Below are 13,081 nucleotides of genomic sequence, written 5' to 3'. Positions count from 1 at the left end.
AACTTTTTACTTTCCTTAACAAAAGCAGCCTAGGGGAAAAGTTAAAACAAGGATTTTCTTAATAAAATATAAAGAATGATAATGATTATATTCTTTTAAAAAGTTTGAATATCCAGAATTTGAGATGAAAACTGAAAATTTTTGGCTTTTTTCTCAAGCTTCTTCTTAAAAGACCTAATAATTATGATCACTCGTTTATGATAAAGAATCGTGTTTAATAATAGTACGTACTACAAAAATGTGCATAAAAATTAGTACAGTAAGTTTAAAGGAATAAAACATCCATCACTCATTCTCTGGTATCTAACCTTAGAGTTATGATTAGAAATCTTTCAGGCTATACAAGAGCTGCGATTCTCAATAACATGCAGCAATGTTCAATCGACGTATAGTGCGATGCACATTGCTGCATGTTATTGCGGATTACATCCATTTTCTCCTCTTTATTGCATTCTTGGAAATCCATTTTTTAAATAATTCCTTTAACAGATGTAACGCAAAATCTTTCTTTAAATATTGATGCCGACCACGTAACAAACTTCGAAGCGAACTTCTCGAAACTACTTAAATAGCCCGAGAAACTTGGGAAAGTTTGATATATAATATTAAAATTTGACGTAATTTCTAATTTCTTCTTACATCCCTGAAGATTTTATTGATTTATTTACCCTTCTAAAACTATTTTTATTATTTTTGTATGCTTAAGACCCTTCTAATTCGCTCCTGAAGATCCTATTAACTCTTTTAAGTTTACGAAACGCAATATGCTAAAATGTCACTATAATAATGAACTTAAATCTAATTTCTTCTCTTTACATTTTTTCGTACTATAAAGACTCTCTTAATGATTTCCTACACCCTACAGACCCTTCTAATTTCCCTCCAGTAACCTATACACTCTATTAATTCCTCCAAGCGCCTAAATTTTATGAGTTTTGTTCTTCGAAAGGGTTCCTACAATACTGTAAATTAAGAAAACAAAAATAAATGTTAATCGAGAAGCTCTATAACAAAAGAAAATAAAACGTAAGATGAAACATTGATTGAAGATTGACGATGATTAAAAATATCCTACGTAATATTACTTGTGTGAGCGTTGGAATTATATTTTTGTTTCCGTAAAGATGACGTGATGTGTATGTTAAATTCCACACGAAATCACGTGACTTGTAGAACATAAATTTACTCGGTCACATGACATAATGGAGAAAATCCTCCGAGTGACAAGCATAACTTATTTAAAATCAGAGAAAATGAGTAATTATTTTTCAATTCTCTATTAAAAACTACGAGCTTTTAGAATAAAGTTTTTAATAAAATTATTTAAATTAAATGACTTTCAAACGTTATTCACGAGAGAAATGTTAGAAAAAAAATATATAGGCCTATATAAAGTAAATTTTTTTCATTTTTTTTTTATTAGATGAGTAAATCCTAACTTTTTCTTTAACTTTATTAGTCAGAAAAGATGAAGTTTTGAGACGAAAGCAAAGCAAAAATGTAATTATGTCTCCGGAGTAGAAGTGATTGACAGAATACGGACTCGGAAAATCTAATAGAGGAAGCAAGGAATTAAGGCGATGCCACCGCTCCTTATCTAGATAACTTTCGTTTCGAGGAATTCCGGAAGATCACGCGATACTTTTATTCCAGAAAATGCCATCAATCAAAAAGGGGAAGAAGGAGAACGACTTTTACTTCTACTTAAAACTTGTAACTATGAAGTAGAATGTTGCGTAGGTCGAAGGGTAGAGTCGAGAGGATGCAACAGATTCGAACTTACCTTTCTTTCTCAAGCTCGTTTTTGGTTTTTTCGACAGTTTCTGCTGTCAGGTCTTCTACTGAGTGTACGGTGGGCAATTCGGGAGCTTTGCTGCTCGAGGAGCTTCCCGAAGTTCGGCGCAAAACGTCCAGGCGCAAGCTATCTCCGAAGGCTACGGAGGATCTTGGCGAAGGGGTGAGCCATCCTTTGCCACCGCTTCCACTGCTGAGCCTTCTTTCTGGAGCAGATTTGGCGCTGCTGATTGAGCCGCTTCGACATCTTTCGACAGGTGCTTGCACGGTTAAAGTGCTACAGGTGGTTCGCACTCTTCTACCGTTAGCAATTGTATCCACTCCAACGGTGGAGCCTGCTCTTCGCCTTTGAAGGCTGCGACGAAAGGCTGCCTCTGTTTCCTTATTTCGTCTCTTAACGCGGACACTATAAGATCGCACTGGAAGCATGTCGATTCGGGGCTTACGATTTGCACATTATCCTGTAAAAGAGCGGGAATGACATCTCTCTACACTCTTCAATCTCGATTTCCCACTGACTCGCTCGCACACCCTCTCCACTCCGTTCTCATGGCAACCGATAGGTAAACCAATCCGGTGTTGGGGCGTGGTTGGCACTCTCTACCCTTTGCTTCTTACCACCTCGAATTCGTAACACTCGTGTCTGTCACCTCATAATGATCTTTCCAGCACCCCTGCAGACCCTCTAATTCTTTTCTGTACCCACATAAACTTTTCTATTTTTCACTCTGCACTCCTGGTACCTCTCTAAAGACAAGCGTAAAGAGTGCCGTAATTTTTCCTCGGCGAAAAATTATGGGTTTATATGAGGGTTTATACGAATATTCCTTATACTTTAGAGAAGCAAAAAGAGGATTCATATATCTTAAACTCTAATTCCTTTCAGAATACCTACACACCTTTCTACTTTCTTCAGGCCTTTAAAGATCCTTCTGATTCCTTCCAGCACTTTATTTTCATTAAAGCTCAGAATATTCTTATAAATATTTCCAGCGCTTTACATGCCCTCCTAATTCTTATATTCCTGGAGATCCCTCCGATTTTTTCAAAACTCTAAAGATCTTTCTGTGTATTTCTAGCACTTTTTACCCTCTCCTAATTCCTTCTCTTATCCCCAGAGATCCATTTAATTTCTTTAACGTTTGTAGAACATCCTAATTCTTTCTCAGACCTTATAGATTCTTCTAAATTTCTCCAAAAGCCTACAGATCTTTTTAATTCTTCAATTCCTAAAGTCTGTCCTTCTAATTTAATCCTTGATTTCATAAATAATTTAGGCCTTCAATTTTTCATAAACAAGGAAAACTTAAAGTGCATCTGAAGTAGCAAGTTACGTTGACTTGACGTTTGTATTCTTCGGTTAAATGCACAATAAACAATAAAATACTTGACTTGTTCCGTCTGAAAACATCGCCAACAACCTCAAAAAAGCAATATTTGCACAATAAAGTTTACACGAAACAAATTTATTTTTTAGTTTCTCCGTTGAATTATTCGCGTTTTTGAATGAAATGAAGTCTAAAATTTGCCAAAAAAAAACAGTTATCATTTTTAAATGAATGTGAATGAAACTAATGACGTGAATTTCGATAGTTTGCGTAATCGTGTCTCGTCGGAAATGACGTATCTTAGCCGATTCACGTGATAGGTCACGTGACAAAACTCATCTATCACAATCATAAAAATGTTAAAGGTATTATCACGTTATGTATTGCAGAATGCACCAGTCTAAAGCGGCAACGTAATATTATATGCGGATTATATGTGAATAAGCATGTGAATATTCGTTCCTACGAAATTATTAAATTTATTAATTAAAAATGAATAATTCGTTAAGCAAATTCAATCGAATTGAGATTTTTTCTCTAATTTTATTGAAAAAACTTTTAGTTTTATTCATATTTTATATAGCAGTAAAGTGCCAGTCCGTATTTCTTTCCGAAGCACGAACGTGCAATATATTACGTGTTAACTGATACAGAAATGACATCGCTACTTCTAACATCAATAGTGACGCTATAAAAAGGAGAATTGGTGACGTTACAGACGAACAATAAACTATCTTCCTCATTTTTTAAAGTGTTTTGTGATTATTCTGTACAGAATTTGTATAGTGTCGACTCTCCTTAATCTCATTTTCCATAGGGCCGAACAATAAATTATTTTATTTCTATCCGGATAATTAAAGAGATGGTAAACAAGCCGTCACACGTGTAATAATGTATCACGTTCAGCAAGGTAGAGTTAAGCATATAACAAGAATTATGATAATTAAAGGGATGAATAATTTGTTATTGAAGCGACAAAAATCCGAGCCTTTTATCCATTCGTAACGAAGTGCGATTAGGAGAAAATCCGTTCGTCGGTTCCTCTTATTCGTTAATTACTTAATTTCTAACGTGTCTATTGATGACGAAATAGGAAATAGAGTGACGTATTCTTACCTCACTCTACGTAATTCCGTCGTGTTTTGTGCGACATATTGCGCCAACGTTATATTACACTCGATATGAAGCAGAGAATGCGTTCTCCACGATAAGGGCAATTATTCAAGTTTTGTTCTAAACAATATTGGCTTTTGGTAACCATGGAAACAGTTGAGAGCCCATTCCAGATACAACAACTTGCTAGTTCATGTGCCGACGAATTGCTCTAATCTACTCTTCGTTTAGGAAAGCAACAGGATAAATGTCATAAACTTTTAGGAAAATAATAATTTCTAAAGTTTATATTGAAATAAATTTGTTTTAAAAATTTTAAAATTAAAAAAAGTCCATATTCTGAAATATTTCCGTTAAATCAAACGAACGAATCAGAACACGTTATGCTTATTTCGTAATAATGGAAAAATAACCACGTGCGCTTTATTTAAATTTTTATACGTCACTCGAATCTCATTGGTCAGAAATAAATTTAAAAATTCAAACTTCATCAATTATTTACCAGTAAACAGCAAAATAAATTAGAAAAATCTTGGAGTAGCAGCACTGACAACTGTTTCAATTTCATCGACTCTTTGAAATAAAATACTTCTTTTAAGATTAAAAATATTTTTTAAAAACAGAGTAAAAATGAATAAACACAAAGTTTGTTATTTTGCAGAATTTGCAAAAATAAATCCTCTGTTCGTAATATATGCAGCAAGAATACCTCTGATATTCTTGCTATGTAAGTAGTCTCTTATTTAACATTGTTTCTTCATACGATATCTTCACAGAGGTTTAAGGATATTTTCGTGCAAGGAGTGAACAAGAAAAGTATTTAAAGTTTAACATATATGGGAAAATATTGTTTATATTGAGGGTGTTTCTAGTTTTATAGGAGATGGACTTTAGAGAATCTTGAATTAAATCAATTTCTTCAATTCTTCAAAGTATATAGCATTAAATAATCCCCAAGAGCGTACTTCTTAATGTCGTAGCATACGATCTTCGTCTCTAAACATGCGTGTCTTTTATTAATTAAATCAAAGAATTATTTAATTTGTAAAAATTTAAAATCATGTTTTGTTCGCTTTTTAATGCGGATTATATGTGAATAAGCATGTGAAAGTTAGTGTGTACGAGACGTACTCTCTTCAATTTAAGCAATTTATTTAAATTAATTTCTGAGAAACGAACAGACAAACAAACAAATGAATTAAATCAATATAAAATGTTAGTTATCTAGTTTTTTCACTTTTTAAATTTATTACAGTATTGTATATTAAATGCCGTGTTCGTAAGTAATTTATATAATTAAATATGCAAGTTAGAAAATTCATTATAACCAGAATCTAATTTACTGATAAGCTAAACAAATTATAGTTAGGAATCACTCTATGAGAGTATAGTATAGGCCTTAAATTTTTTAAATATTTTATTATTTAGTAGAAAAGATGCTTCTTATGTGTGATAGCTCAGGGCTGCCACAAATTTAAATCCAGCCCTGATTATAACTACAGGAAATTTCAAATTTCTAGCTCCTAATTTCCAAAAATTGTATGCACACACACACACACACACACACATAAATCTATTCATTAAACAAATGTTTGAATAATTCATTTGCATTTTAAATTAAATTTTAATAAATAAACGGGAAATAAATATTAAAACTGTGAAACTACATTAAAACTCTTCTTCGATATCACTGAATTTTTTTCCCTTAATTTTCTTATATTTCTGGAAAGAAAAATTTGTTACATTTTTTGATTTGATTGATCGTCAGAGCGTTTGAAACGAAATATTACACTTTGTACACGTAAGTAGCCGGCATATAGGCCTAACCTGCGTTTTAAGTACAAGTGTTTTAAGTTAATATATATATATATAACTCTACCAACACTTTCATTCACTGCAAGATTCAGAACAAAAAAATTAATATTTTCTGTGCAGAATATTTCTTGTTTGAACCCGGCAGATATTGATCCAAATTATAAAAAAAAGTAAAAATATTTTTGTAAGATTTTAATAAATTCGAAATATTAAAGCTTTTTAATATATATATATACTATGATGGTCAATACAATTTTCGTATATAAAGCTTCTCGATAAGTTACAAAAGTATTTAATGTACTGAATAAATACATCAAGTTAACGTTAATGTTGGCTTTTAAATGAATAATTTATGGAGATAAATATAACAAGAAAAATGTATTTTATTGTAGAATAAAGATAAAATTGTTTTTCTTAAATAAAAATAAGGAAATTTCCTTATTTTTATTGATTTAGATCCTAAATAAGTGAGTTTTTAGGCATCAACATCGTTCATAATTTTATCCTAAAACAAGGGATAAATGTTTCATTAACAAGCTATTAAAATAATTTTGATTGTATCCGTATGTTCGTCCATTTGTCCTTAAATATCCACATATTATAAGAGTTTCAACATTCGTTTCTAAGTTTTATCAGCTCTTTTTAGACATCAGCTGTATTCAATCATCCACTTCCTAAATTCAATATATAAGGTTAGTTCTTGCGTTCAATTTCCGTTTCCTTCCCGTTGAATGGTTTTTATAGTCCCGAAAATTGTAATTCTTCAGTCGAAAGACAGTCTCCATTGTCAATTCACATACAGAACAAACGTAGACACTAACTTAATGGATCGATAATCGTAAATTAACACGCATTAATATATAAACTGCTCTTTGTTGAACCTTTCTAACACTAATAAGTGAATCATATAAAAAAGTATAGAGAACATTGAAAACTGAAGAGAACAGGACAATAATCAATTACTTATACGCGTAAATTCATCGAAATCCTATTAATTAATATAGTTTACACAAAGGTTTCTTCCACTAGGGATTTAGGGACTTCACGGATCCTGTGTTGTTTCTAGGGGATTTGATTAGGAACATTCATAGGAACGCTACAACATAAGGATATACAGTGTAAGATTCCAGTTTAAACAGTTCTTACTGTATATAATTTCGTTCCTATATCAATCCTATATTTTCCTACATTCCCTAAGTGCTATAATTTTAAGTAAAATTTGAAAAATAAGTCACTTCTTCAAAAAATGATTGCAAAATACAGATTTATATGGCATTTATTTTCATTTTAATATGTGAGATTTGATATTTTAAAGTTTCTAAAAGTACGAATTTTTAAAAATATTTTTTATATATTATTTAATTTCTTATTTTCTAACATTTCTACATAATTTCTCTTAAAATCAATAAAGGAATAGAGTCAAAAATTACAATAAACTTGATAAAAATATCTTAATAAATTGATTCAATTATATTTCAAATTCTGAATTTAATTTTAATTAATTAAAATGTAATTTCTAAAAGTAATGTATAAAGTAATATTTAATAAAATTATTCAAACAAACCCAGACTATTAATTAAATTTACTGAAATTTTCCCAATTATAAGTTTAAAAGAATATTTAATATTCATTTTTAAAGAAATATTCTTAATTCGGATGTAACATAATTTAAAAATATAGTAAAATATTATTAAAAATTAATAATTAAAAGTTTAAAAATAATTTAATTTAGCTTTATGAGATAAATATAAGAATTGAATTCGAGCCTCTCTTGAGGGAGAAACGTGCTGAAGAAGCTCAGAAACAATCCTTGTGGAAGATGTAAAATAATTAAATAATGAGATAAATTTTTAGTAGAAATTAATAATTAAAAGCTTTATAACGTTGACATTTAGCTTTATATGTAAATACAAAGGCTAAATTTTACAATTTCATAAAGGAGAAACAGACATTAAAGAAGACAAGCAACTCATTAAAGAAGCGGAGAAACTTATCGCAAATATAAAATGATTTTACATGATCAATTATTAATAAGAATCAATAATTAAAAAACCTAAAATTTCTATAATTTAACCATATGTGTAATTACAAAAGCTACATTTTGTAATTTAGTAAGTAAGAAATGTATTGAAGTTCAAAAATCCATGAAAAAAGCTGAGAAAACTCATTGAAAAATGAGAAGAATATAAAATTTTTAGTTCATTTTTTTGTATTATATGACCTTTAATATAAAATATAACAGATTTGCATTATAAGAATTATAAAAATAAAATAGAAACAAATTTATTTCGAGAAATACTTGAGATAATTTCTGATAGACCAATTCATAAAGTCTTTAGAGGATTGGAATTTCGCATTAATTTGTTATGTGTAATTATCTAATGGTATTTAGATTATGCTAAAGGAATTACATACACTGTATGTACTGTACTTTATATATAAGTATATGAATCAAAAGCTCTCATGATTACGTAATTATTTATAAGCATTTTTTTCAGTTAAAAGTATTCATCACTTCTTACTAACACTTTTAATTTTAATTTTTATATATAAGTTTATGTAAGTTTATAAAATATAATTAAATTTACTTTTTTCAACTGATTTATAAAAATATGCATCCGCATAACATGTTGAAACATGTTTATACGAACGTCTCCACGTGCTTTTCGTAGATGGATTGCGTATGTATTTTTTAACTTTTTATATAAATTAATTAGGAAAACTAAATAAATTTTATTTTATTTTAAAAAAATTTAGTAAATTTATATGGTTATTACTAGCAATGTCACACTATAAACAAAATAAGACGTGTACATACATGTTATGAGAAAATGGCTTCCTGAACTAAGTGTGTTAGCGCTCCCTAGTGTCGAAATCTGTAAATTTTATCGGAATATACAGCAGCTGGAAAATGTAAAGTAAGTATTGTACGCTACATTGTTTAACTTATCAATTTCTTTGCGATGATAAATGCAGTTGGCTTCCTACCAGACATTCGAAGATCTGTTTTGCTCATTTTATGGGAAATAAAAAAGTGACAATCCCTTACATCCAGGCTAGACTCTAACAATTTTTCTGATCTCATATAAGAAGAAAAATGTTCAGAATCTAGTATTTTCAGATATGAAAGGTTTGTATTACTTATACACTATTTATAACCATTTATGCTTATACAGATATGCAGTTAGAAATACTATAAAAGAAAACAAACAAACGAGCAAATGCTTATTGTATCATCGTCACAATGCTGGGTTGAAATTTTTAATCATATTTTTAATTTATGTAATTTAAGATTTATCTTATGGTCTCGATCTCAAATTAGTAGTGTCTTGCCCCTGTACATCATACTTTTCCTGTTAGCAATAGAGTCATGCCGATCATCTATCTAACTCCTTTCGGGAGAAAATTTTTGAATTGATATAACGTGACTTCCGGTTTGCATCAGATGTTGTAATATAGTTAATCGGAGCCACCTGCTCCTATGTTTTTTCATATATGGTCTCGTCTTTCATCTATGTAACTCTGTTCTCGAGATTATGGACAGACAGTGGAAATTTATAGGTCTACAATTTTTTCAAATTGCAGCCCAATGAACACAAAAGTGTATTAGAAATTGGTTGTGAAATAGAACAGGATAGTGAACTTTAAGCCGAGCGAGAAATGGCATGTGGTACAGAAGAGGAAATTGAAAGTTAGCTTACTAGAAAAGAGGTAGTAATAATTCACGTTTTGAAGTTAATACATGAACAGAACAGAAATACATGATACAGTTAATACATGATACTAAACATTTAACACGTGTTAACACATATTCAGAATGACATATCAGAAGTACAGGAAGTAGAAAATAGTAAAATAAATCCAACATTTTCTGTATTTTTGTCATGTTGTAATGAAGAGGATGGGATCCACTCAAGTCAACCACCCTATCAAAACAATTCTGTAAGTGGGACAAATTACAAAAAATGTTGTTATTTTAGGCCACAATAGCTTTGTAAATGATGAAAATGCACTTCATAACTTGTGTTCAGTTTCCGTAACAGTTGTTTTCTTTATTACAACATCCACTGAATCTTCTTGACAGTAAATACACCTAGACAGAACGAGTTACAAATTATCACTTGTGCTGCGAAAACAAACACAATCTATCACATACGACATTACGAGCCGCTTTATTTGGATTTCACAGAACAGTATCTAACAGACTGTTTTAAAGAGCAATTACTGGGTTTCATTTTTAACTGCTAAATGGATAGCGTGGTTTCCACATTATATAATGTAACAGACAATGTCAAAATTCCCAAAGTCGGAATTTACAATTGCGTGTAATAATTGATTGTACCGAAATTCGAAATGAAATTCCTAACTCAACTAAACAGCAAAATATGTGATATTCCAATTATAAGGCAAGCTATAAAGTAAAATTTCTTGTTTGGATCACACTAAATGGACAAGTAAATTACATATCAAAAGCTTTATGGTATTCGAAGCAGCGATGGATTTATCACTACCGACGTGGAATTCTGAGTATGTTGGAAAGAGATGGCATCGTAATGGCTGATAAAGATTTCCTAGTTAATAAACAAAAATGCCATTTTTTGTAATTCCATTTGCAACTCGAGATGAATCTGTTTTCAGAAAGACAAATATAAAAAACTACCAACATCCCAGGTACAAGAGTTCACATAAAGGAGAGCATTCGGAAATTGAAGATTTTTAACAATTAAACAACAGAATACCTGGAGACTTAATTTCTCTTATGAGTAATTTTTAAGTAATTCATGTTTGTACTGTATTAGTCAATTTGCAATCAGTTTTAATAAAAGAGTAATTTTTACATGTTGTTTTTATTGGATTACCTTAATATAATGAGTAAAAAAGTTATGCATTTAATAAAAAACTTTTTAGCCGGAACATAGGTATAAACTTTGAAAAAATTTACGAATGAAATTTGCATTGGACGAACTGTAAAAATGTCCTCTTTCGTAGCCTCCAAATAAAGGTTATCTCCGCCGTGAAATTGTTATTTCCCGAAAGTGTTCGAAGGGAAAACGAAAGAGGACACTTTTGCAGTTCGTCCAATGCAAATTTCATTTGTAAATTTTTTCAAAGAGTAAAAAAGTATTACAGTTTGGAATTACAATGGGTAAAAGTAAATTCTCATTTAATAGTGATTTGTTGATAATCAGTATAAACAAACAAGTGACAAGTTTTTAAATATATATTAATGATACTCGATTAAACTTTTGTGTCATTTTCGAGCTTGTAAGTAACAAAACGGAGCACCCTCTCGCGAGTGTGTGCTGAGCCTATACCGTATCTGCATACGATTCGTATTTTTAAAAATTAATTTAATTTTGTTTAAAGAAAATTGTATAAATTTGTATATTAATATAAAATTACTACAGAAATGCTACATTTCTAGTAAAAACATAAGATGGAACATAGTCAAAACATATTATGAGGACTTATCTGCTATGGTTCATTAGAATTAATATACTGTGTGTATTTTTTTATTTCTTACTAAATTAACTGAAAACCGAATAAATTTAATTGTATTTAATAAAATCGTGTAAATTTATACGCGAAACTACAGCAATGCTTTATAGTACAAAGTATGAAAAAAATACGCAAACATGTTATGTAGATATATCTTCCTACGGTTTATCACAGTTAAAGAAGTAACTCGGGGGATGGATTGTTGATGGTATTCCATTTTTTTCACTTTTTCAGGTTTATGTAACTTACAACACACTTGAAAAAGTTAAAATTCATTATTACATATTTTAACTGTATTTACATATTGGTTTCTACCCTTATGTCATCAATTTTATTATTCTATCAAATAATCAGTCAATAAATATAATACATTTACAAGTTCATTATTTTTGTTTTTCCGAAATACAGGCTTAGCTGAAAAGATGTGAACACCCTCGAAAATTTCTGAATGTTCTCTAATTACAATAGAAAAACAAATACAGTAATCAAGTAAGGTCATGTGACCTCCGCTATCAGATCGCTAATAACTTGACTTTTCTATTCAAGATGAGGACGTACTGTACATGTGGTCTACACCGTTTGTTCACATATATTTTATGACACTCTTTATTTAAAACGTAATTACTCTCATATGTGCCCAAACCCCTGTACATTACGATTTTGTAAGAAATCTTTTGACTGCTCGTTAGAAACCGACTATGGAAGGTTTCATAAAATCTCCATATAATATATAGAGTGTACTGTTTCCATATATCCTGAGCTGTGATGTATCGTAAGATTAAAGATAGGCCCATAAATCTCATAACAGTGCTCCATTATGCCGACTGCTGCTCTAAAAATGCCCCCTAGAGAATGGTCGTTTAAATGGAATGTTTTTCTATCTGCTGCTCTGTTAACAGAGCAGAGTAAAACATAAGGGAAAAAATCGAACTATTAAGCGAACTGCTCCCTTATCCGATGCTCTGTTAACTATATTTCACTGTATAAAGTATAAAAAAAAAAAAACATGTTCAAACACGTTTTGTGGATATTATATATCTGCGTATGTTTCATTCGCGTTACTTTATATAAATATATATTTTTGTAAATTAGATTTAAGAAACTGAATATATTTATTTGCATTTCAGAAAATTTACGTAAATTTTCACAGCAATGATAATTTACTGGTATAAACTAAAACAAAATATATATTAAAACTCACATTTATATGGTCAATTTGTTCCCATTTTATAATTAAAATATACCATCTTACATATAAAAAAATGGATTATATAAGAAAACCTTGCAATAAAATTCAACTAAAACTAAAAGAAATATATAAGAAACATTATTTTTAATATTGTTTTAAATGTAAAATGAACTTAATAATATATAGAAGTACAATATGAATTTTTGAAGAGAAAAATCCTTACTATTTTGTAAAGATTAAAAATTAAATAAAATAAAAATAAAAATTTCGACGTTGAAAGAATTAATTTTATTAGAAAAATCGACCGAAAAATGTAAAATTTTCTAAAAATTCTTTCTAGAAA

At 29.9% G+C, this 13,081-nt stretch overlaps 1 protein-coding gene across 14 annotated transcripts in view; it reads right to left on the bottom strand.

Annotated features, from left to right (window-relative positions):
- The window catches only part of LOC136978245 (voltage-dependent calcium channel type A subunit alpha-1-like), a 637,477-nt gene that overhangs the window by 596,010 nt on the left and 28,386 nt on the right, over window positions 1-13,081 (bottom strand). For 6 of the 14 annotated variants that reach the window (XM_067273914.1, XM_067273915.1, XM_067273919.1 and 3 more), the window contains exon 1: window positions 1,784-2,390. The exons of 1 other annotated variant lie outside the window; for it this stretch is intronic. In XM_067273914.1, the coding sequence (XP_067130015.1) occupies window positions 1,784-2,223 (440 nt within the window). In that variant the 5' untranslated portion in view covers window positions 2,224-2,390. Of the gene's footprint in view, window positions 1-1,783; window positions 2,405-13,081 lie in introns of those variants that run through there. 7 more of the 14 variants (XM_067273921.1, XM_067273918.1, XM_067273930.1 and 4 more) reach the window with 6 other exon arrangements.

The sequence above is a fragment of the Centruroides vittatus genome, unplaced genomic scaffold, assembly GCF_030686945.1.
Source record: "Centruroides vittatus isolate TY-2023 unplaced genomic scaffold, ASM3068694v2 contig_5, whole genome shotgun sequence".
NCBI classification, from domain to species: domain Eukaryota; kingdom Metazoa; phylum Arthropoda; class Arachnida; order Scorpiones; family Buthidae; genus Centruroides; species Centruroides vittatus.
This window is presented reverse-complemented; position numbering and strand designations above follow the sequence as displayed.